At 42.3% G+C, this 18401-nt stretch overlaps 1 protein-coding gene across 3 annotated transcripts in view; it reads right to left on the reverse strand.

The window, feature by feature from the left end:
* The window catches only part of SYTL5 (synaptotagmin like 5), a 1215112-nt gene that overhangs the window by 93019 nt on the left and 1103692 nt on the right, over positions 1 to 18401 (reverse strand). For 2 of the 3 annotated variants that reach the window (XM_086934158.1, XM_086934156.1), the window contains 2 exons: positions 11382 to 11447; positions 3493 to 3671 (listed from right to left, as the gene is read on the reverse strand). In XM_086934158.1, coding sequence (XP_086790284.1) covers positions 3493 to 3671; positions 11382 to 11447 — 245 coding nt within the window. The remainder of the gene's footprint in view (positions 1 to 3492; positions 3672 to 11381; positions 11448 to 18401) is intronic. The other variant, XM_086934159.1, reaches the window with a different exon arrangement.

The raw sequence follows: 18401 nt of genomic DNA on the forward strand, positions 1-18401 counted from the left end.
GACAACACTTCCAACGAAAGAAAATTGGCTATTTAGTAGTTTACAAGAGATGCAAGTAACTGAATATGTGAGGACTATTAACTTTCCATCTGTCACAGCAGGATGCAGATGCTGGCAGATGTGCCACTGTCTGGAAAAATAACACCCAGAAGTATATGAATGAGCTACCCTATATCACTGTATGGTAGAGGAAAGAGAGATTTTTTATAATTGAACTTGGTGGAAGAGAGGACACAGCTTGAGCCCTCGAGTATTAAGTTACTGGATCATTCTAGCCAACACTTAATTTTTAACATTTGGGTTTAATTGAGGAAAATGTATTATTGTGTATTTAGTTGGTATAGTGCAATATTGCAAATTGATGATCCGGCATACAAGACAAAAACTCAAATAGCAAGAAAAGTTGTGAATTGATCTAGAAACTGTGTTCACCAGGGATATCAGCACATAGCCTCTGCCACACTCTCTGTGACTATAGACAGTATTTTCTCTTTTCCACTTTTCAGGCATGCACATTGTAGATGGTTATCCTTTCTGCTGTCACAATGATTACATCTCTGAGTTCACTGTCTATGTTGCACCCTCATGGGGCTCACATCTGTAGCCTTAAATGTCGTCTTTGGGGAGCTAGCAGTATTTCTGTAAAAGGATTCCCAGACTTGCTTCGCCTTTCTTGCTCTTATTGAGTAGAAAGTGGTATAGGTGTACCTAACCATTTATCCACCTAAACATAACTGTTTGTCTATCAGCTGTCATGTAAAAAAACAGCAGAAATTTAGAACAAGACTTCTGCTGTTTTAAATTAACATATGGACAGAAAAGCCCATTTTTGCCATGCTGGTTAGCAATGCACTCATCTTCCTCCTCTCATCCTCAAACATAGATACAACATTTATAATGTTTTACCTAACTTCATGAGATGTTTGTAATGTTTTCACTAACAACCTGTTTGAGCATCATCTCCTTACCTAACATTTCTTTAACTCCATTTACCTTGTCATGTTTTTTACTTTGTTTGACATTTTCTTCTTCCAGTCCCTAGGTTAGGTGATTTGATGATAGGGCTAGGTAAGGATATGTGACTTCTTCATGGCCATCGTGTTCATGGTGGCTGAAGTTATCATGGTCAAATTAATGGTGAAGTAAAATTGGCACAGTAAGATTAAGTACCAATTTTAAGGAGGTTTTTAAAAGCATATACATTCATGTATCCTGTCCTATCAATACATTTGTATTAAAAACAGATGTAATCACAAATGTCTCATGAGAGCGTTGGGCTTAAGAGATGGATGCAGGCTGGCTAAACCAACAGATACAGAAAAGAAAAACTGTTGTTTGCGTCTTGATACCTTTTTTCAGATTGATTTAAATACTTCATGTACAAATTGATATCCTCTAGAAAAAGAAAGACATATTGACTTTTCTGACCCTCACATTTTGAATTGTTTTTAGCTCAAGGACAGAGACAGAGAAATTGAAAAAGGTAAATGAAAAATTCTAATGACTCTAAATTATTTGCTTTGCATTTTGATTGTGTGTCCATTCCTATTTAAAATATTGATACAGATTTGTAATTAACCATAATCCTTTTATTTTAATTTTGATTAAGAGTTTCTGTCATAAGCGTAAAGAGTTAAATAATAATATTTTAATAGAAATAAGTATCTAGTCACACTGTGCCCGTTTGGTGAATACATGACCCAATCACATAACTGCTCAGTAAATTACAAAAGTTGTATTTTAAACCAAAAATATTAATTTAGTATATTATGTACCTTTTTTTGATAACAATTGTACATTTGTAGATGTGTCACATTATTTAACTTAACTGTGTGCAGTATCACCCTGTCGTTAGCATTTCCTCTAAAAGGTGTGCTTTAAAAAAAGTAGAGAAATTAGATACAATTCTAATTTCCTGTAATTTTCTTCACTCCCCATTCCACATTCACATATACCAACATTGTCAAGCCGAAACCAAGGCACAAGCACGAGGCATGGGTAGGTAATTATTCATGGAAAGTCTCTTTTTTTTTTTCTTAATTGTTCCAAGAAAATGCTTAGACCAATATCATAATCAATGGATAGTGTAAACTTAACAGTATCTTTGCTGGTCATTAAAGTAATTCTGCCATTAGACCATACCATTTGTTAAGAAACCGAAAAGTGGAGGCTGCCCAGGAACAAAACAATGGGGAGGAGATGATTGGGAATGATTGGTTTCTTGTGCATTTTACAGCATTTGGGCCTGATTGGCAAAGACTGTCCTGTGACTTTCTCTTTCATTACTCAATACATTAGTTAACCCTGGAGTACTCCTGTCTACAACTGGAATTGAGGAGAAAGCTGTGAGGAACCAGGAGTTCAGTAGTAAGCTAAGAGTATACAAATCGAAGCACACCTAATCATATTAGGATGCTTTATTATTAGATCCATATTTTATTGATTTCATTGGCAAATTATAACATTGAAGGTGTTTGTTATTTATAATGTGCTTAAACAATATGTTCTGCGTAACCAGACTTTGTCTAACTAGTTTGTGATACTGAAGTTGAAAAATGTATTTGAAGTCTGAAACTTTCATAGTTCCTCATCATTAACGAATTTGCATTACCTACATTTTTTTAAAAAGATAAATGTGAAAAAAATCATCATCTGAATTAATGTAGTCATTCTAACTGAAGAGCTAAAGGAAATTGTAATACTACAACATAGCAAATTTGAGTTTATTTATTTTGTTCTGCTTGTACGTTTCTATATTGATCTCTGTCTATTACATATTTTATCGGGAAGCTGCATTTGGAATGGTAGTAGAGTCAGTCAAAATATATTTGGACATTTAAGAGTTTAGCAGCAGGAACACCTCACTTCGTACCAAATTATGGAATATTCATTTGCATGAATGTAGGAAAGAAAAATGTAATTCCCACCAGACTTCTGTCCTTTCCCAGGATCTGTGGACAAGCAGTAACAATCTCCTGTTTTATCTAAGACTGACTTGAAATATCACCTGTAAAGTGGTGAACGGTGAAGTTCTAGAACAAAGGAGAAATGGACTGAAACAGAAAGGTCGTACAGAAAGGGGGAGTTAGTCCCATTGCTTTAGGGGCCATGAAGAGCTTCCAGAGCTCATCCTCTTTGCTGAACAATTTGTTTCCTTCACATGGCAATAGGAGTTCATCAGATTGCAGTACCAAAATTAACCAAGGATTAAATCCATTAAAGGTAAGTGTTTATCTGGAGGGGAGGGGCAAGGAGTTCCCCTTTGTCTTGGCACTCTATGATGATTCAATTTATAGTGAATACTTTCCTAGACATGTCTATGTGCAATATTATTCAAAGTGTGCATGGCGTGGCACAGAAATTCGCTACATCCCACACGTTAGTCCTATGTGATAGGAAGAGTCCCTACGGCCAGCTTTGACATGTCTCTTATCTGGATGAATACTCCACACTCTAACAACAGTAAAAAACGTAGTGACCAAAGCTGCTTACGCATCAGTTCGTTGTTTCTTCTCATCTGCGACAGCCAAATTCTTGCAACATTTTACCAAGACATTGAGGGCCCCAGTTTGGTAATTATAGTTGAGGTTCAGAAGTATTTCTCCTCTTATATTCAGATTTCCATAGTCACCAGTTTCACTGTAGACACTCATCATGCTGTTAATGCTGGTCTGAAAGAATCAACAGAATAAATTATGCATCTGAAAATGTATTTACACATAGCAATTAATTACTCTGGAGGGTCTTGCTGCAATTGGTCTTTGCATTCCTAAGTAGAAATAAACAACATTTCATATCTGTATGTCTATCCATTCCAAGCATAGGGATGATTTGAGTTTGCAGATAAAAAAGGATGCATGCAGGCCATGTTAAAGGGTCCACTGGATCAGACATAGATTTGATGATATGAAAGACATTTTGCATCTATGGCTGCTTCCGAACTCAGGCTCAAGGTGAAGATCAATGGCATTTTGATTAAACACAATAATTTAGATTCCATTTTTTTATGGTTGGCATATTCTTCTTTCTGGGTTACACCCAGTTCAATCTACCCAGGGTTTCTGAACCAGCCACCCCTCTGCAGAGAATTAGAAAATGTACAGGTATCTCAAACCCTTCTCTTTGGACAGTGTACATTTGGAGGAAAGGTGTTTGAAGGACAACAGACCAGTCAGATAGTTTGAAATCTCCCAAAATCGGGCCTCACTCAACCAGCAGTTATGTTAGTCGATGCTTACTACAACATAATGTGTTAGAAAATATGGATTAGAATTGTCATTATGGTAATACAGACACGACTAAGGCCGGCAAACCTAGATAAAAAACATAAAAGCACCAATCAATATGTTTTGTAGGTGACAATACAAGCCATTCCCTCTCAAATCTGCTGACCTATGTAAAACGTTCCCTGCGGACCAGACCATGTGACCTGGCTATCGACTGGCTGGTGGGAAATGTCCTTGGGTTGGACTTGGCTTCCAGATGTGTATGTGGTCCTCACCTTCCTCACAGAGAGACCTGAGGGAGTTATGTGCCTTTGTGCATGAATAAAATACTTGCCTGGTAAGTGTAGCATGGCCCCCGTTACTCGGAATGGGTGTATAGAAACCAATTATTGGTGGGAGCAATTGGTAAACCACTACTGGGCTTGGCCGCTTACTGACCTGTGGTGCACAAGGTGGCATAGCAAACATGCATATGGATGACTTCTCAGCCTAGAAGCTGTCACTGAATCGCACATTATAGATAATCATGTGTCACACAGAGATGGCTTGCAGGTGAAAACCACAACCCATGAACTAGTATTTCCCAAAATCCCAATGAGGCAATGGTGGGACTAGTGATCGCGTGTATAATCAGTACTGAATTTCTGGGCTCTCAACTCTGAATGATGCATATTAGTTTGTCTCCATGCTCCGGGTCCTCTGCACTCAAATGTTCTGAAGACTAACTCAAATAAAAAATTATATTGGCAATCATAATGTCTCTGTGTAACTAATATGATTTTACACTGTGAATGAAAACATTAACATTGATTTGTTTCTATATCTGATTCTTTCCATTCATAATATCATATAAATAGACTTCAAAATAAATGTGGTATATAAAAGATAACACACATTATGAAGGCAAGACAGTTGTCTGTCTACAAGTCCCAGGGTACCTTCAAAGTGCCTCACCTATGTGCTGAGCCAAACCATGTTCTCTCCAGCTTATTGATCCTAGTACAACAGTATGAGTAAACCCCTTTCGTCCTTTTGAGTGACTGATAGTTCAGCCTCCTGCGACCTCTCTAATGTATCTGTGCTATACTTTGAACCCCTCCGCTATTTGAGTGATTGGTGCCTCTGCAACCTGGGAACTTTCAACTGTATGTGTGCCTTACTTTTCCCCCCTCAACCCCATGCCCTGTACCATGCAAAGTACACCCTCATTTGAGAGATTGGTGCCCCTGCTCCCTGTGGACTGCTCCCCTCACAACATTTCAGTGATTGGTGCCCCTGTATCCTGAAGAATTTATAATGAGTATATGCCCCAGTCTACACACTGCTCTCACAGAGAAATGAGTGTCCCTAAATATTTTTGTAGATTATGTCTATGTATGTCTTGGTATCATAAAATAGTATTTAATACCTTCTCCATCTAAGTGATTGTTGCACCAATATAGATGTTCCAAATAAGGAGCATTAAGCAACACTTCTCAACTGCTAAGTGCCAAGATATTCTTGTGGGTTATAGTGCGCTTTACAAAAATTAAGAACATAACACAAACTGAATGACAACAAGAAGAGCTCTGCTGTTCCCATACATGCACACGCTAGCACATCTGTTGACTCTTACAGTTCTGGATGACTACCATGCACTGAGTATGTGATTCCCTCTCAGCCACACTCTTCCCTCTTCTCTACCACTACCTTCTCTATTACTAGGTATTTCTGCAGTTCTTTGCAATTCTTATTCCCTTGTTTAACAACTCCAACATCCATAAACAATCCAGAAATCCCTCATTACAATATTGTATATCCCACCCCAAAACGCAAAATAGATCCTAGCATCATACTGTTGTTAATGGAATGGTCCACCCATCTGCAACAAAACAGTTTCAATGACTTATTTCTTTGGCTCCTCCTTAACTCACCTCTGCCAGATTGGTTTACTCGAAAACTAGAGTGAGCAGAATTACTATGCCAGAGCAGCTGTCTGCCAGTCTAACCTCACCTCATACTCTCCAACATTGTGGAGGTACTGGCTTCACTTAAAAAATTCCCTCATATTCACCCAATTGCCACTTGCACAACCCTCAAACTTCACCATAGAGTACAATGCCATTATAAAAACAGTCCCTGTCAAAATACACATAATTATTTATAATCTACCACCCCTACGGTTTAAATAGATTCTATCTTTATAGACCTTGAGGGCAGAATGTAAGAAGCTGGCTCTATATAAGGTGGACCAAAATGAGTTACACTGTGTAGAGTCCAGGCATCCCCATTAATGACAGAGCCGCAAATGATAACCAAAATGCTCTCTTTTGTAGTAGTATGTCAGAGTAGTTAGACTTTCAGAGGGTAGTGCTAAGCATTTAGTGCACACACAAAGGCAGTAAGTGAGAAACAAACTCAATTAAGAAATGCAACACCAATTTAAAAATAATAACACATACTTTTATATGAATTTAGAAACCAATATCAGCGGAATCAGGTAAGTACTTTTAGAGTTATGAATGTTTACAGTTTTCAAAAGTTGACACTGCAATTTTAGGGAGTGGGAATGTTATCCTATGGGGAAAAGTACTTTATTTGGGCACTTAACAGCGACTTATGGGACTGTTCTTCTAGACTTAAGGTGAGTATGGGGCAAGGTCCAAGGCCACACAACAGGTCATCTTGGGAGGCTCTGAAGCATCTGGGTGCAGAGGTGTGTTATGGTGTTGGGGGTCCCATTCAGTTCAATGGGGTATGGTCCAGTCAGAAAGAAGCTGCAAGCTGGGACTCGGGGACCAGAGGTGCTCGACCCTTGACAAGCTCAGGCAGGTAGGAATACCATTGGTCCACTTCTCCTCAGGCTATGGGGCTTGGGTGCAGTGGTGTGTTTTGGCATGGGGTTCGGTGCGGGAGTCTCTTGTAGTTGGATGGGGCATGCAGAAAGAGGCTGCAAGCGGCAGCTGGAAGTCCAGTCAGGTCTGACCCAAGGATGGACTTGACATCTGTGTGTCTGAGGACCTGCGGGCACCGCCACCTCCCTTAAACTAGGGCTGTGGAGCGCAAGACAGAGGCACTTTGAGGTGTTGGGTGGATGCCGTAGGGGACACACTCTTTGTCCCTGTTTCTGCAGAAGGGGGGCAAACAGGACAGCTGGGCCATTCTTGATGTGGGCCTCACTGTCCCTGAAGTCTCTCAAAGTGCAGGTTGGTTTTATCCGATGTGGGTGTCCAGACTTGAAAGAACAAGCCTTGATTTCTGCAAGGAGTCTTGGTACTGCGCAGTTCCTGTCAGTCCTGACATCCTCACACTTGGAGGGAGGATGAATCTGGCCATTAAGGGCACAGTAACCTCTTCCTGGGAGGTTGCACTATCGGTAATTCTGGTGGGTAAACTGGATCTTGCTTCTTGGGTGCCTGTGGCTGCAGGGAAGTAGCTCCTCTACGCCAAGGGGGTTACTTTGGCATTTGGCGAAGCACAGACAGCCGTTAGGGGCATTACAGGGAGTGTCAGGTAGTAGCCAATGGGCTACCTACCTTTAGGGTGACTACACCCTCTATATGACAACTTCCTGTGGGAAGCGGCTGTAACCCTGACCCAGAAGACCTAATTCCATCAGAAACCAAAATGATGGAATTTTCCGAGTCGTGATTACTTCAAGTAGCCCACCTTAGAGATGGTACTAGTCTGAGGGTGAACACGCCTCCTGACTAGCTAATTTTCCTGCCTGTCCTGGAGCCAAATGGGCCCTGGACATAGAGTGGCCTTTACCCTGTCTGTGGGGGAAGCCAGGGATGCATATCACAGGTGGTGGAGGCCTTTGAAGCCTCCTGACTTGATATGCAGATTCCTAATCATCCTGCTGGGAGGAGGTGACAACATTTTCTGCCATTGCAGGCTTTGTTTCTGACCTCAGAGAGCATGGGCTCTTACCTCCAGGGGGTCAGACACACGTCTGTGGTGGAAGGCTGGACAGGACCAGTCAGCTAATACAATAGAGGTTGGCAGGTTTTCAGGGGGTACCTCCATGGTACCCTCTGGGTGCATGTGTTAATAAATCCATCACTGTAATCAGTGTGGGTTTATTAATACTAGGTGCTTGATATCAAACACCATTGGTTTCAGTGAAGCCATTATGTACCTGGGAGACTTGTTTTGACCAGTGCCTAGTACATACCTTAGGATGGCTGCCCTGTTCACTTGTACTGTCAGTAATTTAACTGGCCAGCTCAGGGGAATATCTGCACATGCAAATATGGCTCCATGTGTAATATAATGAACCTTGCCTTAGGGATGTAAGGCATACTGTAGGGGTGACTTACAAATAGAACATGCAGTGTTAGGGGCCATGGTACACAGGGTGTGGGCCAAGTCATGAATCACTTTTTAAAGCACCTTGTAACACAGCCCACAGTGGCAGGCTGCATGAATTTGGTGCTGGGTCCCTTAAAGTGGCACAATATATGCTGCAGCTCTTAGGGACCCTCTTTGGTGCCTATTCCCAAGGTACCAGGGGTACCACTTACTAGGGACTTACAGAGGTGCTAAAGGCCTGGTCAATTGGGGATCAATTGATCAGTGAACTTGTTTTGGGACTGAACACTGGTGATCTGGTTAGCAGGAACCCAGATAACTTCAGCCAAAGTTCCATCAAACACCAGGCAAAAAGTGTGGGGACTACTGCAACAGAAACCCTGTTTCCTACACATACCTGACATTGCACTCCCATTAACTTACTTTGTGGTCTTTAAGCAATTCCAAACTTCAACTAACGAACCATACACCTTACCTGTGTTAAAAAAATCCTCTGCTAACTACTCTCCTCCTAATAATTACCACCCACATTTTCACCACTGCTGCATCTCATACATTCTTGAAAGACTAATCTTTAAAACCTCATGCACTCACAATCTTAAACATCCATTAAGACCTGGTTTCCTTTAGCTCCACTCAACAGAGGCAGCTCTCACATATAGTTCTAATAATATTGTTCCTGCTCACTAAAATTACTTGTCCCTATTTTCAACCTCTTTGACTATTCTGCAGCATTCAATTCTGCTGGGCACCGAATCCTTCTCGCCTCCCTCACTTCTGTGGGTGTAGCAAGTGCAGTTCTTGAATAATTTGTTTAATCTCTCTAATGACAATTACATTTCTATTGATTCTCTTTCCGGTCTTCTACTAACTCAGGTATAATTGTTGGCTCATAAGGATCTGTCTCAGGCCCCTTCCTCTTACCCCTCAACAAAACTTGCCTGGAAAACCCAATCTGCTCCTTTGGCTTTACACATAGATGACACACAAATAAGTATCTGCTGCCACTCATTCACACCACACACAGTAAAGCCGAATTACAGAGAAACCCTACACTGTATGTCATTTCCGAGACCCTGGGCATCTACTTCCAAGCTAAGGTAACCCTAAAAAGTCACTTCCTTCTTGTTACCTTTCCACTACCCCATTATCCCATCCCCGTCAGCAAGAAATCTAAATTGCTGTTAAACTTCAGCATAAAGCTGAGATCATTCATATTTGCTTCCTGAAACCTCTCCTTTCACACTGCCAAATCTGTAATTCACACTGGTGAGAAGAACGCTGGATGCAACAATGTACTAGTATAACTCTTCAAAGATGCCTTCTTGCCTCTTGTGTTGGTAACCTGTATCATTTGCGTTCTCCGCATACACACACCTATCTCCCTCTACAGACACCAAGGGCCATATTATCAAGAAAGGGCGATACATTATCGCCGCTTTTAGTGCAGGAAACTGCAGATAAAGCAGCGATAATGGGCTTGATAATATGCACTTGTGAATTCCCATAGAAGCCCAGGTTAACACCAGAACCTGGGCTTCTATGGGAATTCACAAGGGCCTATTATCAAGCCCATTATCGCAGTTTTAGCGGCAGTTTCCTGCCGATAAAAGCGGTGATAATGTATCGCCCTTTCTTGATAATATGGCCCCAAATTAGTTGGCTTTAAACACAAATCCCAAGTCTGTGTTTAAAAATACTACGAAGGCCTTTCCTCTCGACCTTGAGGGCCTTTCCTCTCGACCTCGCCTGTCTCTTTGTATGACTAATATTTAGTGCTTTTGAGGTACAGTGAACCCTAATTTTAAAAGCCCATCCTTTCTAAATTAGAGCCTTACCTCCCCCAATACTTCAATTGTGCCATTAAATCACACGTAACAGAAGAAGAAAACAAGGAATACTGATACACCTCACTATATCATCATGAAAACATTATTATATAAATGGAAAATAATGTTAATGTTCTGACAGCATGTTGCAATGTCTTGTCCCACCTTCCTCTTACTATGGACAACACTCACCTGATTACTATATCAAATCAAATCTCAACCTATGAGTAATATTTTAGAGTTTAAGGGAAAAGAAAAAGTGATTGATGGAATGCTTGAATTAATCTTAGCCACTGGTAATTACTCAGGGCCTTGTCCCCGTCTGATATTTTTTTGGCGATATACGAACTCTAGACAGAGACCACCCATGTGCAAACCAACCATGGTCCTGGTTCAATAGGAGCAGTTAAACTCAAAATGCCATGCAAGTTCCAATCTAGATGGGTACTCAGACCCCAACTCCCAACCCCAGACCAGTTTAGGCCTATTTAGGTCTCACCAATGAGTTGAAGAGTGATTTCTATGGCACTGTTAGCACTGGCCCCATGTTTAGAAATGCATGTTGCACTTAGGGCATCTATTGAAAAAAGCAAAAAAGGTGATGGTGGAATGCTTTAATTCGACCCAGCCTCTGGTAAATATTTGGAGTTGCATATCAGTGTCATAGTTTTTGTGCCACTGTTGCACTCTAGAACAAGACCAGCAATATGCAAATTAGCTGTGGTTCAGTTCCGATGGGAGCAGTCCAGTCATATAGGCCATCTCCCTCCAGATGGGAGCACAAGCAACCCTAGGGCAGTTTCAACCTAGTTAGCACTAGTTGGTGAGACTGACCACTACCTAGAGTGGCAGAGTGGGCAAAAATGATAGACTGATGCAGCTTTGAATTACTTTCTTGCAACTGAATTTTTTCATGCTTTTAATTAGTCTTCTCTGCTGTAGACCACTAAAAACAGTAACAATACATTGAAAGGTGAAACATACAAAAGAAGAAAGCATAGGAAGCCAAAGAGAAGAAAGTAAGAAAACTCACGGTGTCAGCATCTGCGTCAGGCACATTTAAGTGGGTCCATATCCTGTCAGAGCCTGCTTGGGCGTTCTTTTCAGGAGAGGGCAAAGGTCAAGAGAGAAAATTGAGTTAGAGACAATGACAGACAGACAAAGAAGGACAATGGGAAGGTAAAGTGGGATATAAGAAGTTTTCTATACAGTCCCTAAATTGTTAAAAAAAATATATATATTGGTGAAGGGGTCCAAACGTTTGTCTTAAGAACCCGCCAGGGTTGCTGAATACCAAGGCTGTCTATTCTTGTAAATTCAGGCCACTTTCTTTTCCACCCTACACTTGTTTCTCTTTATCTCAGTCTTGAAGGTTCCTTTCCACCCTGCCTTCTCTCCTCGATACTGTTTTCCTATTATTCTCTTCCTCCTTCTTTATCTCTTTTTGGCCTTAATCTCTCTTGCTGGACCACGATCTGATGATGAAAAGTGAGTTACGGATCCAACTGATGAGCACCAGCATAAATTAAGCACAAAACCCAAAGTCTACTTTACATCAAGCATTTGTGAATATGATATGGCCAGGAACGTTGTTCTCAAATGGAAGAGATTTTTAGCTTTCATGGTAAAATAAGCCCAAGTTTGCCCAGGACTGAATGAGTCCTAGGGGCATATTTACCAGAAATAACGCAACGATGCGCAAATGCAGCGATGCGTCAAACATTTCTGCGCCTGCATGAAAAATCCTTATGATGCGGTGGATGCGCCTTATTTACAAAATAGGGCTCCATGGCACAAGGTCCTAAGGATGCCTCAGAAATTCTGACATATCTGTGTGAAGGATACCGCAAGGCATCCAGCTCAAAAGTGGGGCACAGCTGTAGTTGGCCATAAAACTGACTCAACTACAGCAATGCGTCAAAAAACAGAGTTGATGAGTCAGTTTTGATTGACACAAGTAGCCTACTGTATGGGGACCAATATAATAGAGTGTCAAAAGGTGAAAAACTCACCTTGCACTCTATTACATTAGTCCTGGATGTCATACATACATGTGGGCATAGTGTACTATGTGTACCACTATGCCTACCTTTGTGTGACATAAGTCATTAATGGTGTGTAATGTGTGATTTACTGTGTTACTTACCTGTTGAGGGGATGTGACTTGATTGCAGATTAAACTGTTTCAAGTCACTTTAAGTGGTCAAATTCCTCCGAAACAGCCAATACGTAATTCCTGCTCCTGGGTTTTAGAGGCGCAGGAATTTTGATACATCACAAGCGCAGCCCGCCTCCCGAAGAAATGTCACTTTGGGAAAAAGTCACAAAGGGGGGAACGCCTACCTTGTATTTATTAAAACTAACATGACTGAGGCGATTCTGACGAAGGTACAAAACGACGCTGGCCGACGAAAAGTAATGCATCAGTCTAAATGCATCACCTTGAAAATATGGAGCAATGACAGTGCTGCTGCTACGTCAAATAAAATGACACAGTGGTGGCGCAAGCTCCTAGTAAATAGGCCCCTTAGTGTTGGTTGTAGGAATCTGGTTGAGGCAGGAGTTTTGTCCAGGGTAGATGAACGGTGAGACAGGTTTATGTTTCTGGGGTGAGGTAAATCTGAGTTTTTTAATCTTCCAATAGTGGAGGTATATTTTTTAAACATTTTTCCACCGGGCAGCATTGACGCAGAATCCATCTTTCTATTATATGGGTGAAAGATTAGCCATAGACTGATTCCTGTGTTTAGGTCTAGGACCATGGTAATCCATGTGTTTACTTTCAGCAGGTAAACTGAAACTGCAAAATTCATGGACATAGGTTTGGGTTGATGTGAGACTGGAATTCCTCCAGAAAAAGGAGACAGATAAAAGACAAATGCTCACTGAGTATCAAACTCTCCTGCTCTGTCCTGAGCAATCAGGGTGACCTGATTCTGGTCTGTCCAGGTTTTTTTGAGAACTTGGGGCAGGAGTAAAATAAAAATGTAAATGTGTATACTTGTAAAGCGCACTGTGACTCCATCTCGGAGTGTCCTGGCGCTGTATACCGCTGGGGAACCCGTCCTGGCTTTCCCTGTGAGATGGTCCCTCCTGGGCATCTCCAAGGTGAAGCCAGGCATCCCCGGCGCTGAAGGGGCTGTTGTGGAGATTAAGCAAGCTATTGCCCAGAGTTGCAGAGTGGAACCCATGGTTAGAGTAGGCACCGAGGCGAGAATTATCGAGCCCGTGGACATTTTGACCCAAGATCCTGCCGCGTCGGGAATTGAACCCTGGTCCCGGGCCAGACCTCTGCATCAGGGTCTGCCGCTTTAACCATTGAGCCACGCTCAATGTGACAGGGATGGAAAATTGTACAGACGACCAGTATCCCACTGTAGGCAGAACACATCTCCTTAGGAACCCCTTGATAGAAACTATGGTGCACAATAATAGCAGCAATGTCTCAACGGTGACTTAAATATCAAACCAAGGCATTCCCCACTGGGGGAAGATGCCTTCCACCACCTTCAAATGAAGATGCCATTTGTAACTCGCCAGCTGGCATCTGCTGACGTTCACCCACCTTGTTATTCAACGATCCCACTGAATGGTTCACAGTCAGAGAGCTCTCTTGAAGGCCCAGCCATTTCCAGAGACACACTAACTCTTGGCATAGAATCTAAGAGCCCACACCACTCTGCTTCTTGCAGTACAACTCAATGGTTATGTTAGTTATCTTGTCAGTTAAGACTTGAACTGGTTTTCTCTTGATGGATTTAAGGATGGTGTTACAAAGAAGAAAGATCCGTAAGCCAAGTGATGTAGAACAGGATCCCAGCTTTATTCACAAGATCACTTCTTGGTTACATGTATAATATGTAATAAGTAAGATCCTTTAAAGTGCCCCACCAGGAGCAGGCTCCTCACTGCTCAGCCCATCCACACCAACCAATTCTTTCTTCCAATCCAAACACAATCAACATTCTATCTGACCTCATCATAGGCTGAGCAGCAAGGGGGAGAACTTCTGTAGGGAGAGTGCATTGAGTAAAAGGTACATTACAACACATCTCCCCCCTTATAATGATGGAAAACATTCAAAATGTGTGTAGGTTATAAAACACACGTTTCAGCAAAGAAGGATGCATTAATAACAAAATAATACATCACCCCTCTTCTATAATGATCAATACAATCAAATGCATGAAAGTTGTGAAACATACAAATGAGGATGCATAAAGTAAGTAAAATTACTACACACATCTCCACTTAATAATGATCATAAACAACAAGAATGCAAGTTAAATAAATACATTTCCAAAAACGTAAAAACAGAAGATACTATCCACCATAACTCACACCCCAAACTGCGGGTACAATACCAACACACCTCACAGAGTACCCATTACGCCACAAACTAAGGCACAAAACAGTGGCAGAACAGGGATCTACAACCCTCAACTGCAGATACCAATGGCAGAACAGCTTTACCTCAAAGAAGAGGAATAAGACTCCACCCATTCCAATACAGCGTAAATACAATCCCCAAAACACTCTAAAAACTTATATGGGAATTTTCAAATCCAAAGTAAATCCAAGGTATCCCTTAACCCAAAGCAACATATTATGGGTCTGCTTAAACCCAAGGCAAACATATTATGGGTTTCTTTAAATCCAAGTCAAACATATTTTGGGTATCTCTAAACCCAACGTGCACAGCCAAAATGCACAGTCCAAACACCTCCAAGGGGCAACAACCACATACAGGGTATCAGCAAAACCAATAGAAGAAGTTACACGAGAGGTAAACTTCCCACGTGTGTACCCATAACGCACAGTCTAGTACATACTCAAGAGAGAACTCTCCAAAACCAGCCTCATAATAAAGGAAAACATTTTGCAATATAAGTATATTGTAGATTTATTGATAAGATGACAGCTTTAAATAAGTTACTGGAAGATGTAAAGTCCAGGCGATGCCCCACCAGGAGCAGCCTATGTCCTGCTCAGCCTGCACACTCCAACTGACACTCACAACCTCACCAGGCACCCATCATTCCACGACATCATCAATCATCCAACATTCCAGACATCTCCAAGCACACCAAACACTCATTCTGGCTGAGCAGTAGAGAAGAGATACATAGGCAAGGGGGAAGGCAACAGTAGATCATAACACATGGCCTTCAGATGGGGCAAAGATTTCAAACATTAATATGGAGTTTTTACTCCACTCTGCGAACCAGATCTCTCTGATCTCAACCTCTCCTAGATGATTGCCCTAACTTAAGACATTATGCATTCATCACTACAGTGAGCTTTGGATGGTGTAGGGAGAATGGCCAGCCGCCTGTCATGTTGGCGGTCTAACAGCCAACACAGAAGGTACTGGACTGATTCCTTTTGTAGATCTTGTCCAAAGTGGAACCCTGATGCCAACCCTGATGCTGCACTTACTGCACACTGAATGTGCATGCACCAACAGGCACTTGGGATTAGCAGGATGCATGAAACCAAAAGAACACAAATCCTCAAAAAAATCTGTGCACAACCCCAGAAATGAGTCTGGATAATATCTTGAATATCCTGGACTCTCTGTGGGGTCTTGAATCCTGCTATGTCCAGAATGGACCCTTTGTGTAGGTTGAACTAAGGATTTAGCTTGTTGATGGAGTGTGGAAATGTGCCTTTTTAGGGGCACACCGGTGCAGGGGTCACCCTTATCTTTGTCCACGGGTCCTTCAGACCAACAAAATAGAGATTGACACTGGAGCTGAAATTCAAAATAACAAGTTTATTCACTCATGAGTGAGACCACATCCATACAACACCCTCGAGTGTTCCAGGAGGTAGTGACTTGAATACACAGACCATGGGCCTTTTATACTAGTTTTTCTGCACTGCTAAGCATGTAGTTACAAATAGAAGGTACAGGAATAACTACTGACAAACATGGGCAAATGTGGGAATCACTTAGTCAGCAAAGTGGGAGGGGGAGTAGGAGTGCTTATGGCAGCACTAAGAGATTGACAGTTGAGTCAGACTAGGTGTTCTAGCAGCTACAAACTGTTTAGCATGCATATTGCTTTTAGCTGAGTCAGGAAGTTAACTAAAATAGACAGCACAGGCAGGGAAAAAGACGAGCAGCAGAGGATGGAAGAATTACATAGCTGACAAAATGGATGCCACAAACAAGATGGTTTCAGCTGATGCTAATAGAGATTATTTGCGATCTCCACAGGAGAATCCAGAGATGAAACACACGTCATCTGCATATGGTTTGCGACCAACCGTGGCGACCCTGCCATCAGCAGCTAGTTGTTGAGGTATGTGAATACATGAATCCCCAACCTGTGAAAAGGTAGCTTGATCACCACCCTCACCTTTATAAACACTCCCAGGGTGGATATGAGGGTAAAGTGGCAAACTGGTAATGCTCTGATCCGACCCACCATGAACCAAAGAAAGAACAAAAGAACTGCAGGGTGAGAAAAGGAAAATGCCCATCCCACAAGTTCAACAAAATGATCCAGGCCCCTGGGTCCAGGGCACCAAGGACCTGGGGCAAAGCAAACATCTTGATCCTGAACAACTTGTGCAGGAAGTTGTTCAAGAGACAAAGATGTAGAATTGGCCTCCGACAACAGTCTTTTTTGGGCACCAAAAAATGGTGGAAGTCACACCCCATTGCCCTCTCTGCCTCCAGGACCTTCACTATGGCCCTTTTGGCCAGTAATTACTGGATGTCATGCACAAGAATGGAAGCAAGCTATGATGAAGGTTAAACAGAAACAGGTGGAATATGAGGTGGAGTGGATGTGAAGGGGAGGGTGTAACCTTGTTGGACAATTTTCAGATGACCAGTGATCTGAAGTAAGAGTATTCCAGTTGGTTAGGAAAATCAGATTCTGCACCTTATTCGTCTTGCAGGACCAAAAAAGAGGGAATCAGAGCATCTTGGCAGCAGCTGTTGCAGATGAAGAGCAAGAAGAAAATTGTTGCCCGTGATGATGCCAAGGCCTCTACCATCAACACATCCTCCTGAGTCACAAGAGGGCTGTGCTATCTGTTGCACAGACCATGAAGGGTGCATTTGGGCGTAGCTGAGATACTAAGAATTTCATCTCAATTTTCAGTACTGTTGGTGGAACTGACAGGACGGTGAAAGTAACCTTAAGGAGCGCCCATAACAAAGCGGTCTTCAAAGAGGTACTGTTTACTAGGCACTCTCCTCAATGAAAGGCCCCAGTGGAGAGTACAATTCGGTTTCAGGCAATTCGTCCACTTAGAGGTGAACGATGTCACAGTGCATCTCAAGACCAAAGCAGGCATCATCAAACAAAGCAATGTTTTAGAATGCCTATTTTTGGTGATTATTGGTGATGCACTACTGAGTAAAGAGTACTGTTTTTTTCTGCACTCTAGGTGGCCCCTTTAGGGTTTCTTGGAGAAATTTTATCTAACTTTTCTGCAAAATACCAAGGGGCAGATTTACAATAACTGACGCATCCCCAGTGATGCGCCAGTTATTGTGCGCCGCACCATGGGGCAAAAACGGCACAGCTGCGTGACGCATCTGTGCCGTAAAGGTGGCGCATTGCTGGAGTTGCGTCGCAAGCGCGACGCAGCTCCAGCAGGGCTCGGGGGTGCCCTATCTGTCCAATGCTGCGTCAAGCCTTACGCCTGCTTCAAGCAGGCGCAGGGTTTTGACTAAGCATGAGCGAATTTTGCGGATCTCGCGTTCGCGAATTTTGCAGATTTGCGGATTCGCAATCCGCAAAATCCGCGAATTCCCGCGAATTTTTTTTTTGTGTTCGCCCGTGTTTCTGCCAGTTCGCGAGGGTTTTTACAATTTCGCAATTTGCGAACTTACCTGTCGGGTCGCAAGTTTTGCGAACTTGTTGTTTCTACGTGTCCAGCCTGTTTGGGACACTCTTCTTCATCACTGCCACTCTCTGTCACCACTGCCACTCTCTGACTACTCATGCCACCCTCTGGCCCACCCATGCCACCCTCTGTTTCATCACCACACCCTCTGGTTGTCCAGTGTACATTATTTTCGGCAAAGCAA

This window comes from Lissotriton vulgaris, chromosome 8, assembly GCF_964263255.1.
Source record: "Lissotriton vulgaris chromosome 8, aLisVul1.2, whole genome shotgun sequence".
Lineage (NCBI taxonomy): Eukaryota > Metazoa > Chordata > Amphibia > Caudata > Salamandridae > Lissotriton > Lissotriton vulgaris.